This window comes from Heterocephalus glaber, unplaced genomic scaffold, assembly GCF_053883595.1.
Source record: "Heterocephalus glaber isolate CG9 unplaced genomic scaffold, H.glaber_assembly_v1.0 deba00000470, whole genome shotgun sequence".
Taxonomy (NCBI): domain Eukaryota; kingdom Metazoa; phylum Chordata; class Mammalia; order Rodentia; family Bathyergidae; genus Heterocephalus; species Heterocephalus glaber.
This window is the reverse complement of record NW_028258145.1, coordinates 28,523,757-28,544,077: the sequence shown is the minus strand read 5'-3', so window position 1 is coordinate 28,544,077 and position 20,321 is coordinate 28,523,757. Positions and strand designations below refer to the sequence as shown.

General features: G+C 46.6%; 1 protein-coding gene across 12 annotated transcripts in view; it reads right to left on the bottom strand.

Annotated features, from left to right (window-relative positions):
- The window catches only part of Slc4a5 (solute carrier family 4 member 5), a 115,125-nt gene that overhangs the window by 26,060 nt on the left and 68,744 nt on the right, over window positions 1-20,321 (bottom strand). For 11 of the 12 annotated variants that reach the window (XM_087202094.1, XM_087202076.1, XM_087202091.1 and 8 more), the window contains 10 exons: window positions 17,898-17,953; window positions 15,626-15,783; window positions 14,748-14,835; window positions 13,654-13,808; window positions 13,224-13,412; window positions 11,315-11,489; window positions 8,739-8,872; window positions 7,771-8,042; window positions 3,772-3,830; window positions 461-661 (listed from right to left, as the gene is read on the bottom strand). In XM_087202094.1, coding sequence (XP_087058220.1) covers window positions 461-661; window positions 3,772-3,830; window positions 7,771-8,042; window positions 8,739-8,872; window positions 11,315-11,489; window positions 13,224-13,412; window positions 13,654-13,808; window positions 14,748-14,835; window positions 15,626-15,783; window positions 17,898-17,953 — 1,487 coding nt within the window. The remainder of the gene's footprint in view (window positions 1-460; window positions 662-3,771; window positions 3,831-7,770; window positions 8,043-8,738; window positions 8,873-11,314; window positions 11,490-13,223; window positions 13,413-13,653; window positions 13,809-14,747; window positions 14,836-15,625; window positions 15,784-17,897; window positions 17,954-20,321) is intronic. The other variant, XM_087202097.1, reaches the window with a different exon arrangement.

Below are 20,321 nucleotides of genomic sequence, written 5' to 3'. Positions count from 1 at the left end.
GTAGAAAAATATATTGACAATACATATGATCACAAAAAGGTTTCTATACAAAATGTACAAAGAATTCCTGCAAATCAGAAAAAGACAACCCAAAAGAAAATGTGGAAGAGATTTAAACAGACACTTTCAGGAAAAAAGTCAAATGGCCATATAGCCCACATGAATATGTTTTCATTTGTCATCAGGGCAATGAAAAATTTAAGAAACACAATAAATTACTACTACTCAGAAAAGTTAAATATAAAAAACTGAAAATACCAAGTGTTGTTAAGGGGACTTGAAATCAAGGGACCCAGTCCTTCAGACTGCAAAGTCTGTGCCCTTAACTTAAACTCCCATGGGCCAGTGCCCACGTGGTGTCCATTATGTCAGGGGACAGACTCTCTTGGAGATTCAGCAGAGGCCTTCCTTACTTAGTAGGGCTGATTTTAGGTTCCTCGGAACTGCAGGGTGCTCTTACCTTGGTAGGGAAATAGCGGCTGAACTTGAACTTCTTCAGGGTCAAGGTCATGGAGTATGTCCCGAAGAAAAGGATGAAGGACATAAGTGCCAGGTCTGGGATGAACTGGCAGGAGTTCCCGAGCAGGTGCCCACCATAGCTCAGGCACTCCTTCTTGCTCAGCAGGGACCAGTCCAGTGCTGTGAGGTTAAGGGAGTTGTACTTGGAGACCAAGCACAGGAGATAAAGTCAGGATCTTCCTGGTGGGTCGGCTGTGTCCTTCCCTCTGCAGTCCCAGGCAGCCCACCTATCTGTCTACCTTCTGAGGGACCCCAGGCCTACAGTCCACAGTGGTGCCCTCAGCAACAGAGTGGGATTCCTGGGGATGGGCTGGTTCAAGGAGTGACAAGCAAGCTGTTATCTGAGAAGATCAGGAGCTGATACAGAGGTTGTAAGGCTTTGCTACCAAGAAAGAGCAGTGCAAGAGTGGGGAAGTGCTCTCCCTCAGCAGGCTGGGCCCTGTCTTGGTGAATCAACCTCAGTGGGTCTTGTTGACACTTCTGTCCTGGAGTCTCATGCTTATTCTCTTCTCTTTTACTTCTCTGTCGCACTCTTTTTTTTTTTTTTTTTTTTGGTACTGGGAATCGAACTCGGGACCTTGCGCTTGTGAGGCAGGTGCCTGAACCACTGAGCTAAATCCCTGGCCCTGTCACACTCTTATCTGTCCCTTCTTGGGACATTTCAATTACTCCCCTCCTTGGTGTTCCAGAGCCTAAAATCCAGACCAGGAAAAACAATGAAATTACACACACACACACACACACACACACACACACACACACACACACACACACAGAGTTTATATCCTTTGTATCCATGGGATTGACCCAACTGCAGATCAAAAATATTTTTTTTAAAATTGCATCTGTACCCAGCATGTGTGGACTTTCTCCCATTCTTATTCACTAAATAATACAGTATAATAACTATTTATATAATGTTTACATTGCATTATGTATTATAAGTAGTCCAGAGATGGTTTAAATTACACAGGAGGATGGGCATAGGTTAGATTTAAATATGACACCATTTCCTATAAGGGACTTGAGCATCCACAAATTTTGGCATACCTAGAGGATTTTGGAATCAATACCCAAAGGATGACCATGTTTATATATGCCTAAGAGTAACAAGAGGAAGAAAAGAAGAGTGATTTATAATAAAATTTAATACATATTTTTAAAAGTTAATGTGGACCTCGCAAGCACAAGGTCCTGAGTTCATTCTCCAGTACCCCCCCACCCGGCAAAAAAAGTTAATGTGGAAATGTTTTTTTAAAAAAAGATTTTATTTTATTTTTTGGTACCAGGAATCGAACTTGGGATCTTGGGCTTGTGAAGCAGGCGGCAGAACCAATGAGCTAAATCCCTGGCCCTAATATGGAAATGTTTAGAACAGCTATGAAATGAAGTAAACAGATACTTGGAAATAGCTATAATGAATGTTTGGATTAAGACAAACATAATAGTTTGTTATAAATAAGATCTTCAAGGAATCATGCTTCCCCTGTGTTCATACTCCTTTACAGTGTGGCATTGATGGTCCTCCTATCAAAGGGGAAGTCTATTTTCCCACCCCTTTTAATCTGGGCGGGCCCTTGAGCTGCCTGGACTAATAGAGTACGGGAGGAAGAGACTTTGAGCCAATTTAAGAGGCCTTGCAGCTTCTTCCCTCATACTCTTGGAAAGTGAGACTATTATGCTGTGAAAAACTCAGGACTGAAGAGACAATGTGGAGAGAATGGCTGAGTCCTCTGAGCTGTTCCATCAGAAGCCAGGCTTGCTGGCTCAGTTAGCAACGTAATTGAGTCCAGGTGAGCCCAGCAGAACAGCCAGCCAACCTACAGAATCATGAGGATCATACTTGTTGCTGCCTTAGTTCACTGATTTTGAGGACAGTGTGTTATGCAGGAACTGATACAAATGAGATCTAGTAAGCCAGCCCTCCCATGCTGTCTTGCATTCTGGGGCTTCATCTACTGTATGTCCCCACTCTCCTCCGGCTCCAGTGACTCTTTTCCAGTTTGTCTCTTGTGATTTTCCCCATGCAATCTCCACCCTCACCCCATCTTAGGCTATTCGCTGTCCCCTGCAGTTTTTGTGCTTTTCCTTTCTGGTCTCTCTGTATGATGTTCCCTTGGCCTGGAATACACTTTTCTCTACCAAGCCAACCTCCTCTCAACCTGGAACATCAACACACGTTCAATGAGCCTTTTCCCCTGGCCTCTCTAGCAGGTCTCCTTTCCTGCCATTAGGGTCAGAAGTACATGTGTAACCTATATCTGATGCATGGCACATTCTGCTTGTGTTATCCAATAACTTTTCAGGTTCAAAAGCAAATTTGAGGACAGAGGCCACATTGATGTTTTTGTTTGTTTACTTGTTTGTTTTTCACAATGCTGGCAATTGAACCTAGGTCCCTGCACATGCTATGCAAGCTCTTTACCACTAAGATACACCCCTACCCCACATTGATTTCTTAAGATTTCTTTTTTTTAGCTCTCAGTGCACACAGTGTCTTGTACATAATAGCCATTGAGAAATAGATACTGATGATTCCATTCTTCCTCCCTCAAAATCTGATATTTGAAAAATTTTTAGGTTAAATTGCCAACTGGGATGTGTGGAGGTAGGGCCATCAGGTGCCTGTTCCGAGGTAACTTGTGAAGCAACCTCAGGAACACTAAACATCTGCAGGCTTTCTAGGTGCTACTCTTCACTTGGATTTGAACTCCCTGGCATTAGACCCACTCAGGCTGGGATAGTGGCTCCTGAGGGCCATTGTTTGTCATTATTGGGAAAGACAGATGAAACCTGCAAATCCTGAGGACTAAGGAGTGCAAAGGGCAGGTCAGAGTCATTGGAGGTGAGACACTAATTAACAGTGGGAATTGGGTGGGAACTGAGGGTCCAAGGTGGAGAGGGAAGGACAAGGTAGAGAAAAAGAAATGATGTTTATAGCCTGTGTATATAGCCTTGTGTAATATTCTTCCTTACCTCCACTTCCTTCATGTGTGTATCGTATTTATGCACATGGATTTATAGAATGAGGTATAGTTTTAAAAACAGATGTTTACAGTATATACTTAACTATGCACTTACAAAGCTGTGCAGGTGCCCTTAGGGGCGACTTCTGAGAGTTTGGATTGCTGTGCTTTGGTCTCAGTTTCCCAACTCTTTTTTTCACACACACACACACACACACACACACCCCTCCTGCCAGAAACAAACAAAAAGCACTTTGAATGTCTAGTCTAAGAGGAAAGGACTTACCAGAGAATTGTTGGTGTTTGGTGCCAGCGGGGCTGAGGCATTGAAGACAGTTGTATTCACTGTGGACCAGTACACGACACAAGGATGGGTCAGTGGCTTTCGGTTGAGTGGCCTGGAACCCGCACCAGACCTCCCTTTTCTGTCTCCCTCCAGTTCCTAGAGCCAAGGACTGGCTTCCACTGTGACAGCAGATCATATCCATGCCTTTTTACCCTCTCACTTTGCCCTGGGGAGGGAAGGTTGGTGGGAGGGAGCCCAGGTACCAGCAGAACCAGAACAGCTGGGTTAGTCTAGGATGACTGTGGTCTGACGTTGAACATCTGGCTTTCAAAACTGACATACAGAAACTGGAGCTGAGACAAGTTGGTGACTAATGTGCCTTATGAATCCCTACTGGCCACTAGGCCCATTTCTGTGCTGCTAGACTTAAAAAAACATTTGCAAAGAACTAATTCCATGCCATGCACTACGCCAAACCCTTATACATATTCATTTGTTAAGTTCCCAAATCTCTGAAAAGTTCTCCATTTTACAGATGAGGTAACTGAGGCCCAGAGAGGTTAACTTGCCCATTGCCCAAGGTCACATAGTTCATACTTGGAGTCACAGTCCCATCCCAGGCAAACTGGCCCAGAGCCTACAAATCTCCCAGCTCTGCACAGTGGGCTTCCTTGCCCTGTTCCCCTGAACCAACATTTCTCTTCTCTCCAGCCCTTCTCCATATGTGCTTTTTAAGGTCAGCTGGGCCTGCAATAACTTGTTTGCCATAATATTATCGTCTAATCTGCCCCTTCGATGCAAAATGAGGAAAATATCTGAGACCTAGAGGAACATCGAGAGTACAAAGGTGCTGCTCTCAGCTGTTCACTCTACATCCTTTGCCATGCATGGCCCTCCACCAGGCCGTGGACATGTCCCTAAGTGCATCTAAGGGTCCCTTCAGGTCTGTGAGGAAAGTTGGAGGAACCATAATCTGCATCCTCTTGGTTCCATGTGGACCCTTCCACTCCCACTTCTACTCTCTGCTGGCCTCCTGCTCCTTCCTTTGGGGACAGCACATTACTCACAGGGCTGAACTGCCCAGAGGATGCAGCCATTCTTACAAAAGTCTTTTGGAGGCCGGGGATTTAACTCAGTGGTTTTGCCGCCTGCTGCGCAAGCACAAGGACCCAAGTTGGATCCCTGGTACCAAAAAAAAAGTCTTTTGGAGGACCACTACCTCCCTTCTCTCTTCCTCCTCCACTGCAAGGAGGGAGTGAAGGTCAGCTTCTCTTCACCTTTCTCCAAGCAAAGGCAGAATAAGCAGTTTCTCTACAGTAGATTTGGGGTGCGGGGGGAGCCCACCAGCCAATGTACAGGCAAATAGCCTGAAATGCATTTCAAACCCCATTTGGCTCCTGCTGTTGTCCACATTTGGTTAGAAAACCAGAGAGAATATTTTAATCTTGAGGCTCTCCCCGACACCTCCAATAAACAGTCCACAGGGCAGGATGTGGTCACAAGTCCCCTCTAAGTTGTTCACTCCAGGGCATTTGGGCCAGTGACTAAGGAGGTCAGTCCCAATCCAGAACAGAATATTTCTAGGAGTCTATAAACCCAGAGGATTTTTAGTATTGTTATGAAGAAAGCTTCATTTATTAGAAATCGGGGCATCTATTACCTTTCCTCACATTGCTGACCAAGAGAACATCATGCACAATTACAGCCACAGACAGAGAAGCTGGGTAAGAAGGCTGAGTTAGGGCTACCCACTCAAATGCTAGGGGTCCCCCTGCCTGTGCTTGACCTCAGGAATCCAGACATTTTCCACTACCAACATTTTTAGGCCAGACATCCTCTTAATGTCACTTATATGGAGAGTTTCACAGGGCTTGTCTAAAAGTCACTTGAGATGAAGATGGAAGAAATATAACAGGAAAAATTCCAGAAAGGTTCCAGTGTTCACAAAACGGTACTCACTTGGGATTGAAAGCAGCCAAATCAGTGTTTGCAGCATCCACAAACAGAATACAAATCAGTTACAATGGAAACAAAAGTAAGCATAAAAAGAGAGTGCCCCCAAACAAAGTGTTATGATGAAGAGTGACAAAGAATGATAGTATGCTGTAGCTAGGCTGGGGTTTGCAGTAAAACCTGGAGTATAGTAAGTATGTGGTCCATGGATGAGGATGAAACTAGCTGGCTCCCACTCCCTAGTCTCCTAGGTACGTAGAACTTCCCTTTCCATATTCTCCTAATCAAAACTAGCTTGTCCAGTTCCTTTACTCTGCGAAGACACTAAAGTTCTCATCTGATGGATTGGTAGCTTGTAATGGCTCAGTATTACTAAGAAAGCAGAGGTTCTCAACTTGAGAGTGCACCTGGAAGGCTTTCTATTTTCTGGACCCAACACCAGAGTTGCTGATTCAGTAGCTCTAAGGTGTGGCCTAAAAATATGAATTTCTGCCAAGTCTCCAGATAGCCCTGGTGCTGTTGCTCTGGGGATCACACTTTGAGAACCATGACAATAGCAAGAGCCAAAAGAATGAGGTGGCATCAGGCACCTGGGCAAAGATAACTCAAAATTAAGGATAGAAAAAAGTGAAAGAAAAAAATTAAGCCTAGACTTCTTTACAAAAATCAGTGCAGGGCCGGGGATTTAGCTCAGTGGTTTCACTGCCTGCTGTGCAAGCACAAGGACCCAAGTTCGATCTCCGGTGCCAAAAAAAAAAAAAAAGTGCAGTGCCAAGGAGAGTGGATATAACAAAAACTAAACTTCTTCCAAGTACGGCACTTTTATTTTCCATAAAACGTAAAGTAGGACCCTTGATAATTATGTGGCAAATATTTTTGATTGACTTATGATCTATTTTTACCAATTGTAATATATTAAAGGACTGAGCAATCTACTATCCACTGTCTACTTACTTCTTCTAAACCAATCTGACCATAGATTTAAGCAGGGCCAACATTAATATCCCTCCTTTACAACCTGGGAAACTGAGGTTTGGTGTGACCTTGGGTGGCCTCTGGACCTCAGTCTGCTCTCTGTGGGTCTAGCCTGGCTGGTATATGAAGCTGTGTGAAGGGGTTTCTGGCTCCCACTCTGGTAGCCTAGGCCCTCTGAACACATCCCAGTTAAGGCTCTTAGGAGCTCAAGTGTGACTGTGAAGGAGGGTAGGAGGTCAGACACTATGGGGAGCTAACTTTCTGGATGTCAGATTTTGGGCCAGAAAATAAGTCCACAGGAATGGCACTTAGATTTCTCCTCCCACCCAGTGTGGGAATCCCTTTCACAACATCCTTGGCACATGGACATCCAGGAGTCCAAGGACCTGGCTACCAACCAAGGGGGCTGATTCCTGCTTTGATGTTGACTCTTCCATCGTAAATTCTTTCCTAAATCCAGCCAGCATCTGATCCCAGCAACTCCGGTCCCTCATCTCTCATGCTGTTTATATCCTGTAGTTCCAGAGGGTAAAGATGGCCCTTCTTGACATGACCATCCTCCTTTCACATCCCTAAGTGGTGGAATGGCCCCGGGTTCTCCAGCTGTTTTTAAATAGAATGGCACATCCTCTACCCTAGCATGTTTCAGTTTGTAGGGACAGTCATCCCTTTGGTGTAGTCTCACCTTATGAGGTATGTGACCACTTTGACAGTAGTGTGTTGGAGGACTGCTAGGGCTGGCAGGGACTTGAGGTATCATCTACCTCTGGTGTGGGCAGCAGTCCACCCCACACTGAGGCAAGCTATGCCTTACTCGTTCCTGGGCTATCCCTGCACTTTCTGATTATAACCCTAGGTGCTGATATTGTGGCTCTTATTATAATAGGCTACTGTTCCTTTGGTTTCCTTCCAAAAACTGAGTTTAAGACTGCATTTGCTCCCTTGGAACAGTAAGTGCCTCGCTGAACAGCCCTTTCCCACACAGGCTCACTCTCCTGCATTTGATAGAGAGCTGTGGTAGGAAAGAGTGAGTGGGTGGGGGTCCAGGGTGTGTCTGGGGTTTCCGGTCACCTGGATCAGGGGCGATGCACTCGCATTTGTATGTGGTGATGGAGTCAGGCTTGAAGTCCATGTTGATGGGGTAGTACCTGAAGGCACCGATCATCTTCTTAATGGCATCATAGATGAAGATAAAGCTGATGAGGGTGGAGAAGCCTTCCTCAGTGAAGCGGGTGATATACTTGATGATAAAGCTGGCATCTGTGGCCACCAGGATAAGGCACTGGATGGCTGAGTGTAGGCCAATCCAGAGGCGGAACTCCATGTAGTCCAGGCCATTGCCTCTGGAAGGCAGAGGGAAACCAGGGGGCCTCCAGCCCAGGGCTCCTGCCTGTGCTCTGCTCCCTATGCTCATCATGAGCAGGTCATTTCTCTTCCCAATGGCACAGATGCCTTTCTAGGGACTGTAAGATGAGTGGGGACAGGGACAATTCCTGAGAAGCTTGCCTGATTTTTGAGAATTTTAGGAAAGGATCTCATGGGAGTGGCAGGAAGGTGCTAAGACACCTTTGTGCTCACATAGTTTGTAAGAGACATCCACAGGGAGTGAAAAACACCTGAGATTTCAGATAAACAGGGGTGGAGCAGGCCTTAGAAATGGTCTAGACCAAACTTCTGTGTTGTAGATGAGGCAGCTGATCCTGAATGACTGAAGCTTCCTGGGTCTGGATGTAGCATTCTGACTTCCAACCCTAGATTTTTTTACACACTACACTGGCTTACAAATTATAATGGCTCATGAGCAGAGTAGGTAAATTTTCTCCTCTTGTCTTGCCTGAATTGCTCTTTAAGGGCTGTGCTAATATGCCCTAAGATAACCAAAGGCAGGTAGCTAGCAGGAGTCAGAAGGAACCACTGGCAGCCCTTCTCAGAGCTAAAGATGGCACTGACACCTCTTCAACCCTGCTTCCCCTTTGGGCATATTCCTCTGCCCTGGCCTTGGCTGTCTTAAGTGCAAGAGGCCACTAGGGGGCACCTACTTGCTGAAGTCGAAGAGGAGCTTCTCAAAGATAAGGATGGGCCCGGTGCTGCTGAGGATGATGAGAGGCTGTCCCGAGAAGAGGCAGAACAAGGAACCGGCCATGGCAGTGCCCAGGAAGCTCTCCATTACTCCCTGGGGGTGCAAGAAGTGTGAGCACAGTGGAGGCAGGAGAAGGGGATCTCCTCACATACGCTGCAACCTTGCTATTTCTCCAAGGGCCCAGACCAGTGTGCATCCTTCGCTCTGGGCCCTTTCTTCCCCTAACCCCACTCTCCACCTCCATCCCCACAATTTGCCACCGTGGCCAGTATCACTCTCTTTAATTCTGTTTGGATAAAAGTCCTTTGTGACTTCCTTTTGGCAGTTCAGGGCCCAGAAAACAGTAGATATGCTTGTCCCTGTGTCCATCTGACTCGCACAGTTCAGCCTATTCATTCATTATTCCTCCAAACATATATTTGGTGTTCATAGAGCTCAGATCATTCATTCACTCACAATCTGCTAAGTGCCTGCTATGTACCAGGCATTGTGCCAGGTAGTGGAGACCTATCAGTGAACAAGATAGCACATCTTCAGTCTGGTGGGGTATACTGATAAGTAACCAATTTCCATACAACAGGGCTCCTCAGCCTTGGCACTACTAATGTTTCAGGCTAGATACTTCTCTGTAGTGGGGTTAGTCCTATGCATTGTAAGATGTTTAGCAGCATCCCTGGTCTCTACCCATTAGATCCCAGTAGCCATTTCCCTTCTAGTTTTAACAATCAAAACTGTCTCTGGATGTTACCTTGGATCAAAACTGCCCCTGGTTGAGAGCCACTACCAAGGAGTGTGACAACCTGGATGACACAGAAGTACAGTCAGGAAGGCTACCCTAGATATAGATATGTGCAAAGCAGGGATTGGCCAGGAGAATAGGGAAAAGTGGAATAAGAGAAAGTATCCCAAAAGAGGGAATCGTGTATACAAAGTCTGGAGCTGAACAGGAGCATCTCTTTGAAGAACTTAAAGATGATCAGGGTTGATGGAAAATGGATTATAGAATGAGTGAGCAGGGCAGGAACACTGAGAAAGAGAATGCTAGGAGATGAGGCTTGAGAGGCAAGTAGGGCCATGCCATGAGGACCATGAGGGGAAGCTGGATGTTTGAGTTCAGAATGATGCTTAGTTGGTTTTTTGTTTGTTTGTTTGTTTTATTTTGTTTTGGTACTGGGGATCGAACCCAGAATCTTGTGTTTGCAAGGCAGGCATGGTGCCATTGTGCTAAATCCCCAGCCCAATGTCTAGTTTCTGCTATGGACAGCTGGGTGAACCATGATGTCATCTGCTACGCTGCAGACCAGGAGGCAAGATAATAGAGGTAATGTCACCTGTGAATTGGGGGATCCCATGGGGCAGCCACATGGACATGCCCAGGAGGCAACTGGACACTGGACCTGAAGCTAGGGAGAAAGATGCAGGCTGGCAGTAGGCATTCATCTCAAATTATCAGAAAATGGGCCTTTCCCTTGGAGCTCTGAGCTTTCGAATGGTTCTACCCCAAAGGCCTCCAGTGGAAAAGACTGCCTAGCATATGGACAGGTGTCTCTGGTGAATTGGCATTTTCCTTGTGCTGTTGTGATGGTAGCAGCTTACTATCTTTCTATAAAAGTTTCAACTCCAACCAAAGCAATCAAAGTTGGTTTAAAAACAAGTATGGACGCTGGGTTTGGTGGTGCATGCTTGTAATCCCAGCACTCAGGAGGCTGAGGCAGGAGGATTGCCATGAGTTCAAAGCCAGCCTGGCCTACCACAGTGAGTTCAAGGCCAGCCCAAACTATATAGCAAGACCCTGTCTGAAAAACTAAATAAACAGGGCCAGGGATTTAGCTCAGTGGTTCTGTCACCTGCCTCACAAGTGCAAGGACCCGAGTTCAATCCTCGGTACCAACAAAACAAAACAAAACAAATTAAAAAGTAAAACAAGTATGGGAGAAGCCCACAATTAGCAATGCAAATAATTGTGCTGTTTAAATCCACTCAAGTATCACTGGGGAACCAAAATATATCATATAAAGGTACAAATTCCCTGAATGAATGTCATCGTATTGTATACCTAAAATGTACTAATAAATTTAATAAATAATAAAGAAGCATCACTGGGAAAAGTATCAAATAATAACAAAGCAGACGATTCTCCTTTAAAGTCTGACCTATTTATATCATGCTTAAATTTGGTCCTTAGTAATTATTGTTGTTGTTATTATTAAGGATTACAAATAGTGATGGCTTTGAGCCGGGCATGGAGGTGCACGCCTGTAATCCCACTACTCAGGAAACTGAGAAAGGAGGATCACCAAGAGTCCAAGGCCAGCCTGGGTGACATAGTGAGTTCAAGCTCAGCTTGAACTGCATATCAAGACCCTGTCTCAAAACCAACAAACCAACCAACAAAACAAACAAAAATATAGTGAAGGCCTGGGCCTTGATGGTGCATTAAGGTTTGGTGTTGGGATTGCAGGATGAAGCTCCTTGCTGTCACCAGGTGACAGCAGATTTTATTGACATTTGCACCTAAGTCTCCAGCTCACACACCTGATAATTGTCAGTGGCATCACCCAGAAGCCCACCAAAGGTGATTGCGTTGGTGATGCAGCCGAGGTAGATGAACAGAATGGCAGAGATGGACTGGATGTGGAAGCCATCACAGAAGTCACTCAGGAACCAGGGTAGCTTCCTCTTGACGTCCAGACACAATCCGCCAAAGAACCTGTTTGAGACAGGCCCAGGAGCTGTTTTCTCACTACAAGCACCAGAGCAGGGGAAGGGCTATTTACAGGGTCCTGCAGAGTCTGGGCTGGGAAAGAGAATTTGACCACAAGAGGATGGGGACAAAGATCAGAATATTTAAGAACAGAGAGGAATTTTTGCAAGATTGAAAGTTTATAGTCAGCACCCTTCACATTAAGGGGGGTGGCCGAAGCCTGTATGGGCACAGGAACTGTCTGGGAATAAATATCTTGGGGCCCACAGATGATGGTCCTCCTCACATCTCTGACCATCCACAGGGCTCCTTTGCGTGGTAAACACAGCCCAGCTACAGGACATAGAGACAGCCCAGGTTACCACAAAGATTCATTAGGGCTAGATGCTAAACCTTATAACTGACAGATTTCTTTGCTCTCTGGAACAACTGAGTTGGGAATTTTAGGTTTGGGAATAGTGTTTACTGAGGATGCTACTTCCCATAGTTCCTAAGCCAGTCCTTAGCAAGGGTTTCTCAACCTCAAAATTACTGGTATTTTGAACTGTCAAATCCTTTGTTGGAGAGAGGTACCTCGTGCATTTAGGGTGTTTAGCAGCATCCCTGCCCTCCACCCACTTGATGCCAGGAGCATTTCCTCTCCAGTTGTGACAAATGAAAATGTCTCTAGACATTGCCAAATCCCTTGAACCAGGAGGTAGAGAGGAGGAGAAGGGCAAAGTTGCTTTCAGTTTTAAGAACCCCTGGGGTGGAGCCAAGGACATAAAAACATGGCTTTCTCAGAGTCGTGATTTGCACATGGCTCTGTAGGCTCAGTCCTTTCCTAAATCTCGATCTACCTGGGTGACCCCAAGAGCTGGCAAAGAACCCAGGCCAGGAGAATTTTCTCTTCTTCTCTTAGAAGACAGAAAAATGAAGTTTTTGTATAGGTAATGTTAAGATTTTTCAAAAGGTACTACTATGTATTGAATTGTGTTCCCACCAAAAGATGTATTAAAAACCTAAGCCCAGTACCTGTGATTGTGACTTTGTTCGGAAATAGAGCCTTTGTGGATATGATCAAGTTATAATGAAGTCATTAGGGTGGGCTCTGATCCAATATGACTGGTGTTCTTATACAAAGAGGACAATGCTTTGTTGTTGGTTTGTTGCTTTTTGTTTGTTTGTTTGTTTGTTTTTGTACCAGGGATTGAACTTGGGACCTTTTGCTTTCCAGACAAGTGGCAGCACCACTGAGCTAAATCCCTGGCCCAATGCTTTGTGAAGGCTGAGAAACACAGGCAGAAGCCCCTGAGATGACATGAGTGGAAACTGGTGTGACGCAGCAGCAAACCAAGGAATGTCAAGGACTGTCGGTGACTGCCAGAAGCTAGGAGGAGACAAGGCAGGACTCTGCCCAGAGCCTCCTAGGGGGCTGGCCCTGCTGACATCTTGATTTGGAACTTCTGTTCTCCAGATCTGACTGAGAACAACTTTTTGCTGTTTTGTGCCACCCAGTTTTCAATACTTTGTTTTGGTGGCCCTAAGAAATGTGGAGAAAATTTGGGTCCCCCATTCTCCCCTCCTGAGGTAACTTTTCTCAGGATCCAAGAGGGCACGGGGAAGGAAAGGCCCCAGGGGTCAGACCCCATGGCCCAGAGTGGGTGCTACACACAGTGGAGGGGAAGGACACAGAAGGAGGGCTGGGAAGGAGAGAAGTCAGGAGTACAGCGGGGTCTCTGTCAGGCCTGTGGTGGGCACCTTCCTGTCCAGATGAGCTCCTCCCCAATTTCGTGTGCAGCTGGCATCTCAGCATCATCTCCACCACTGGTTCCGCTGGCCCCACTGCCACCAGCTCCACTGCCATTGCCTCCTCCACCTGCAGACACGCCACCTCCTCCCACAGTGCCGTTCATCTGGCCTAGCTCGGCTGGGGAAAACACGGATTTCCTGGAAGAGAAGGAGTCAGAGGGAGTAAGGCTCCCAGTGATGGGAAGGGTCCAGCCCCTCAAGGATGGTCCCCAGGGCACCCTTCATCTCTCAAAAAGTTTACAAAATATCTTTAAAAGACAGAGAAAAGTTCAGAAAATGATCATATTACCCACATCATATTTAACCATATTTGCTTATTTTTTTTTACACAGAGAAATAAAAAAATACCAATAAAAATGAAGCCCCCCCTGCCCCACACCTCTTGTCAGCAGAGGGCACTTTCTTAGGTGGCTCAATGCGAATATTTGGGTCCCATTCTCCAGGAGGAAGGACGATGACCTCATCCAGAAACTCATCAATTCCTGCAATCAAATCATCCCGATTTCGGGCTTTATAGGCCACATCACTGAAGAGCTGGTGAGAAACCAGGAAGAAGAGAAGGGTCAGCTCTCTTTCTCAGGTCCCCATCTATCCACCTCTCAGGAGCACATCACAGCTAGTTTCAGAGGAGTCACTTGCAGCCACTGTTGCTGCTGCCAGCTTGCAATAGGTGGGAGGGGTGAGAACATGGCATGGCAGGGAAAATAGGGCATGATGGGAAAGGGCTGGCACCAAAGGGAGATCTTGGAACTAAAGCTTGGGTCTCCACAGTCCTTTTGTTGGACTTTGAGTCACTTGACCTTTCTTGCTTCAGTTTCTCACAGAGAAAACCTCTGCAGAGCCCAGTCTGAGAGGCTCCCACAGTTCAGATCCACTTGTTACCTCCTGCCCTCCCCACTTGGAGGCTCAGGGTCATGCCATCTCCAGAGCACGTTTCTGACTCAGATTTGATTGGGTTATGCCTGTATTTGAAATCCTCTACCTCTCCATCACTCTGGGGACAGAGCGTGAATGATAGCTCTGCTTACAGGCTCTGTGTAGTGTCTAGCTCACCTCTCTGGTGTCACTTCCTGTCTTTGAAGTTCTTATGCTGAGCCCAGCTCCACTTGCATCCAACTTCTTTGAGCCTTGTCCCCTGTTCCCTCTGATTAGAATGCCTGCCTCCTAGGCTCATGCTGGGTCTACTGCCTCCTGTTCATCCTTTGCTGTGAAGCCTCCTCATCTGTGAAGCTCTCCTTAACTCCTTGGGCAGCTAACATATGAGTGACTTTATTATTACAAATCTGTCCTTCCCATTGGATTGGTGTTCCTAAAGGACAGTGACTGGTCCCTGAATCTCACAATCTTCAGTACCCTGCACGGGGCCTGGTAGACAGCAGCTGCTCAAATGCGCCTATTGGATAATTCAGCAAGTGCAGTCCTTAGTGCAGGAGCCAGAACATTCCAGAGTGCATGCTTCTTGTTACCACTTACGTCATCCACCATGAGAGTTGCAATGGCACGGCCAATTTCATTGTAGGATTTTGCTCTCCCAGAAGGACCCAGCAGTATGAAAAGAAACCTACAAAGATGAAGAAGGAGGAGAAGAAAAATGAGAAGGAAAACCAGAAGAGAAGAATTCTTTGGTCTTCAATAGTATCCATTGTTAACTTCTAAACTTTCTTCCTCTGAATGTTAGATTTGATGGGAAAACATATCTTCTGCTTCCACTAAGCTCCTCACTTTGTCTTGCTGCCCAACCCCACCCAACAGCTTCTCTCCCTGCTAATTCCTCTTTCTTCTTTATGATTATTTGAAATAAACCCTGTAAAGTTCATCATTGGTCAGATTTCCCTCTACTTTTTTTTTTTTTTTTTGCAGTACCAGGGATCAAACTCAGGACCTTGCCCTTTCAAGGCAGGTGTGGTGCCACTGAGCTAAATCTCTGGCCCTCCTTTTGTTTTGTTTTGTTTTTGTTTCTGTTTTTTGGTACTGGGGATGGATCTCGGGACCTTGCACTTGTGAGGCAGGCAGTGGAGCCACTGAGCTAAATTCCCAGCCCCTCTCTACCTTTAAAAGTATCCCTAACAAGGGCCGAGGATTTAGCTCAGTGGTTTTACCGCCTGCTGCGCAAGCGCAAGGACCAGAATTCAATCCCCGGTACCAAAAAAAAAAGCAGAAATTTTGGGGGCCGGGGATTTAGCTCAGTGGTTCCAGCGCCTGCCTCATAAGCACAAGGTCCCAAGTTCGATCCCCGGTACCAAAACAAACAAACAAACAAACAAAAAGTATCCCTAACAGCACTGTTTGCTGACTTCATGTTAAACTGGCTCCCTGCCGCAGGCATGGCCACAGGTTTCAGTGGCTCTCACCTGGTGGGAACAGGCACCTCAGTCACTCCTCCCAGCATGGCAGACTGGATGAGACGCACAAAGGCAATGAAAGGCTGGTCTAGAAAGTCCACCTCCCCCACAAGCACATTGGAGGCTTCTGAGTCCTTGGGGATCTTCTTCATGAACTTGTTTTTCCTCTAGCCAGGGAGGGAGAAATAAGGCAAGAATACTCCACATGCTCTCACCCCCTCACTCCCCTGCAGTCTGCACTGGAGGCCTAACTTCAAAAGATGCTCTTGGTATTTCTTAAGAGACTAAAAAAGGCCAGGCCTGATGTCAATGCATGTAATCCCAGAACTCTGAGAGAGAGAGAGAGGCAGGAGAATGGCAAGTTGGAACCTAGCCTGGGCAACATAGCGACTTAGTGAGACACTGCCTCAAAGTAAAAGATTAAAAGTCCTGGGAATGTAACAAGTGACAAGATTCTGGTCCAATCCCCAGTATTGAAAAAGAAAAGAAACTGAAAGAAATAACCCAACTCTCCCAGAGACCTATGAAGCCCTGGAGATGGGATAGAACCTGCAGTGATGTGACCCCTAAAGCCTTCCTTGATGAGTGAAAAGTGCTCAACTACTGTATGGGATAAGGGATCAAAGGAAAGAACCTTGGAGCTTGATGAGCCCCAGGTGCCACCTGCACCAGCCCACCTGTAATCCAGGACAGAAGAAGAATTGAAACACGGCCTCGATCTTTCCTTGCAGGTTGTGATGTGTTTGGTCAGGAGGGTTGGGGTGGTAGCATCCCAGAAATGGGGTCATGGGATGTTCTGCCTACCATGGTTTTGCCACAGATATGGGCTTGTCCAACCAGGGTTTCACTGACCTCACTTCCCAAACCCATGGAACCCTAGCCCAGCTCCTCAGCACATAGTCACTGAAGCATGGCAGTGCTCCATGGATCCACTCTCTGTTCACAGGGAACCCACTGGCCAGGGGTAGGTGTGGAGTTTAGCTTTACACAAACCAATGATGAAGAAAGTTTGCAGGGCAGATGCTTCTGTATTTGTACTTAAAGAGCATCCTGGTGTGCAAGGCACAGATGTACAAATACTGAGAAGCAGATTCGTGTAGCACCCAAGAGAAACAGACACATTAGATGCTGGGTTCTGATCCCTATATCAAAGGAGCATTGCCTGGTAAAAGTGACAGCCAGTTGCTATTGCCACTTATGCATTTATTAAAATAGATTATTAAAAATCTTTACCAGATAATGCTTTCTTATCAAGGTTCTACTGTTCATGTGCATAACTATAATAAAGTGGTATTTTTCTCTAAAAAATATTTCAGAATACTGACTGGCTTCTAAATTATTCCCAAATAGGGTTCTCTCCCAGAGTCAGACTGCCCGGGTGAAATCTGGGCTCTGCCACCTTGCAGCAGGATAAAGTGGGGCATGCTATTTAGCTCCTTCAAGTCTCAATGTTCTCTGATCAGTAGAATGGGAAGGATGCAGTACCTTCATGAATGCACAGGAAACCCTCAGTACAGAGTAGCACATGCAGTATGTGGGCCTTAAATGTTGGTTAATGTTATTGTTATTTTATTGTTGGCTACAAAGGGCCCCTGACACTGACACAGGGTTTGTTTTTCTTTTGCCTTCTACCAAACTTGGCAGTGCCTTAAAGGCTTGAAGGTCACCCCAGCTTCTGAGGACTTCTCATTGAGTCTCAGGTTTCATTGTCACCTTTCGTCCTACTCCTATAGGCACAGATGGAGCCTCAGGCCCCTGAGGTATGGAAGGGTTAGAATTGAGGGTCTTTCTCAGCCTCCCCAGGTGGTCACAAGTTCTTGGCTGTAGGCCTTAGAGTCTGTTTGAAGGATTCTGATCTCATCAAGGGTATTTCAGCCAGCCATACTAGTGGGAGACCAGGGTCCATGTTCTTCTGCCCTAGCTGAGGAAGAGGACCCACTCCAGGGCAGTCCAGCTAAATAGGTATCACTGTTCTCTCCATGGGGAGGTTCACTTCTTCCTCTCTGCCAGCCTCAATCCCTATCCCATCGCTTGAGGGTTACGGGAGATGGGAAGCTATGTGTGCTGCTAGTTTTCTCCCTTGACATAGAGCAACTGCTAGGACTTAGTACCTAACTGACGAGTCACCAAGGCAGCCCAGAACTCCCACCAGGATCCTTCCTGGGGACTGCCCTCCTCCATGGTTGTGGGGTTCTGCACAAAGGGACTCTGCCCCTGAAACCAAAGGCTTCTCCCTGCCCTGGTGGTCCTCCACTGCAGCCAAGTACAGAGGCTTTACTACCTGGTCTGTGTTAGGGTTGTGAGAAATGTCATTCATGCTTCTGCTCTGGGCATGGCCTAGGAGAGAAGGAGAAGATTTGTTAAAAGAAGCCAGATGCTCACGGGTCTTTTTCTCTTGGCCCAAACTTATGCCTTCCCATGTTCATTAAGCAAAGCAAGGCCCCCTTCCCTTATCCCTGCAGCCCCCTTAAACTACCATCCTCTTGCTCTCCTCCAATTCAGCTGAAGTTTTTTTGAAAGAGTAGTGAGGCTCCAGGTTCCACTTCTTCCTTCTCACTTCTCAGCCTACTACACTCTGGCCTACATCCCTTGGCTCCACCTTCTTGGATATCACCAAAAGGTCTACTCCAGATTCTGGCTATGTACCAGGTCCAAATGGGAGGAAGGACAAAGATGCCTTTTCAGACAAGGTACTATGAGTCACTAAATTGGAATTTGTTGGCAAGAGAGACTAGTTTCATCTCTGCCCTCCATGACCCATGAAAGCCTTAAGAGACAGGCTAGGAGTATAGGTAGAAGCAGGAGGGAAGTGAGCCTCCTCACCAGGAGAACAGTGGCAGTGCATCCTCTGACCTGCCTATCGTTCCTTTCTCCGGAAGTTAGCTCTTATTTCCCACTAGCAGCCCAATCCAATGGATGCTCTTAGACCCACAATTCCTTGCCTTTTGGCCTATGGCCACTCCTTGCTTCCAGAACACTGGTCTCCTTGGCTGTCCTGCTCTTGTTTCCATCCCAGGTTCCTTTCCTGTGCGGCTCTTCTCAGAGCCCTCCTCCCCTCAGAGGCCTCACCTTGTCACATCCCCTCTCCCTCCTCGTCACATCCACTCCTGTTGCTCCCACTCCACGTCTGGGTTGACGACACCCAGGGTGCATCTCCAGTCCCATCTTTCTGCTGAGCTCCAGACCCACTGGAGCAGTTTCACCTGGCACCTCAAACCAAACCAATTACTGTGTCTTCTACCAAGTCTGTCCCCCTACAGACACTATTCCACTCCGTGTGCCTAGATCCTACCCACTGGTCATTCTGGGAGCAGAATGGGAGCAGCCTTAGCTCCTTCCTCTGCTTCTCCTCCTACTTCTCCCTAGCCAGTGCATCCCACTCAACCCTTTCTCTCCATTCCTGAATGCAGATCTAGGCTGTCACTGCCAGTCCTGCCCTCTTCTAGTTTATTCTTTCTCAGATAAAAATCTGATCACAATGTGCTCCTGCCTCAGGCTTCTCAGGGTCCCCATCACCTTCAGAATGATGTCTGGGTTCTTTTAAATTTTTGTGAGTTTTTTTTGAGACAGGGTCTTGCTATGTAGTTCAGGCTGGCCTTGAACTCACTATGTAGTCCAGGCTGGCCTCGAATTCATGCCAAGTCTCCTGCCTCAGCCTCCCAAGTGCTGGGACTGCTGGGACTGCAGACGTGTGCCACCATGCCCCAACTGAGTTCTTTTGTTGGATCCATGAGACCCTCTTGGATTTGACCCTCTCTTCCCTTAACCCCTGCACTTCTAGTGAACTGGATGCATGTTCCTTCCTGACAACTCTTTTCCTTTACTGCTGTTTCTGATCTTTTCTTAAACACATTCCCGCTGACCTGAACAAGTGGCAGTACATGCATGACTCTCCCATTGGGTAGCTTGTACCACTGATCATACAAACAGATCTAATCACTATTATTGGTCTTTTTACTAATAAAAATAATATAAAGCTGCCCAATGGGACAGTTATGCATGTGCCAACAGTGGTTCAAGCCACGCAGAAAGAACCAAGACACAAATTATGGCCTCATTGTGAACATGTTAAAATACCTCTTCCTGCCCCTAAAACTCCTATTTAATCTCCAGGACTTCATTATGTGTTTCTTCCTCTCTGAGGCTTCCTTCATTATGGACTGTGGCCTGGGCCACCCTAGGGTGGGGTGCACACAAGCACAGAGTCACTACATGAAAGTCTTTCTAAAGCCCCTTTCTGCTTACCGCCCACTGCCTGTGGCAGCCCTAAGTAGAATAATAGGACCAGAGGAGACTAAGAGAACTTGGGCATTAGGACAGAGAGGAAAACTGGAGCAACCTCCTGCTGTGGCAGAGGCCATAGGCAGGGACCACATTGTCACCAGTCATTCCTCCAGTCTATTCAAGGCACAGTCCTGGCCTGCACTTGTTGCTATGTCAGGATTTGAGTAAAGTATCTAGAGGAAAATAATCCTTCACATTCCTTTTTCTTTTTTTCTTCATTTCCCAATCTCTTTCTTCTTTCTGCTCACAGCTTACCGGACTGTTCACTCCAATGAACCACCCGAGAAGACCTGTCTCTGACCTTGCACCTCCCAGGCGCCCTAGTCCATCCCCATGGCTCTGCCCACATTTCTTCTGTCCGGAGATAGGAGGCGGTTACCACCAATGGTAATGCTGTCTAACTGCCCTGGCGGGAAAGGAT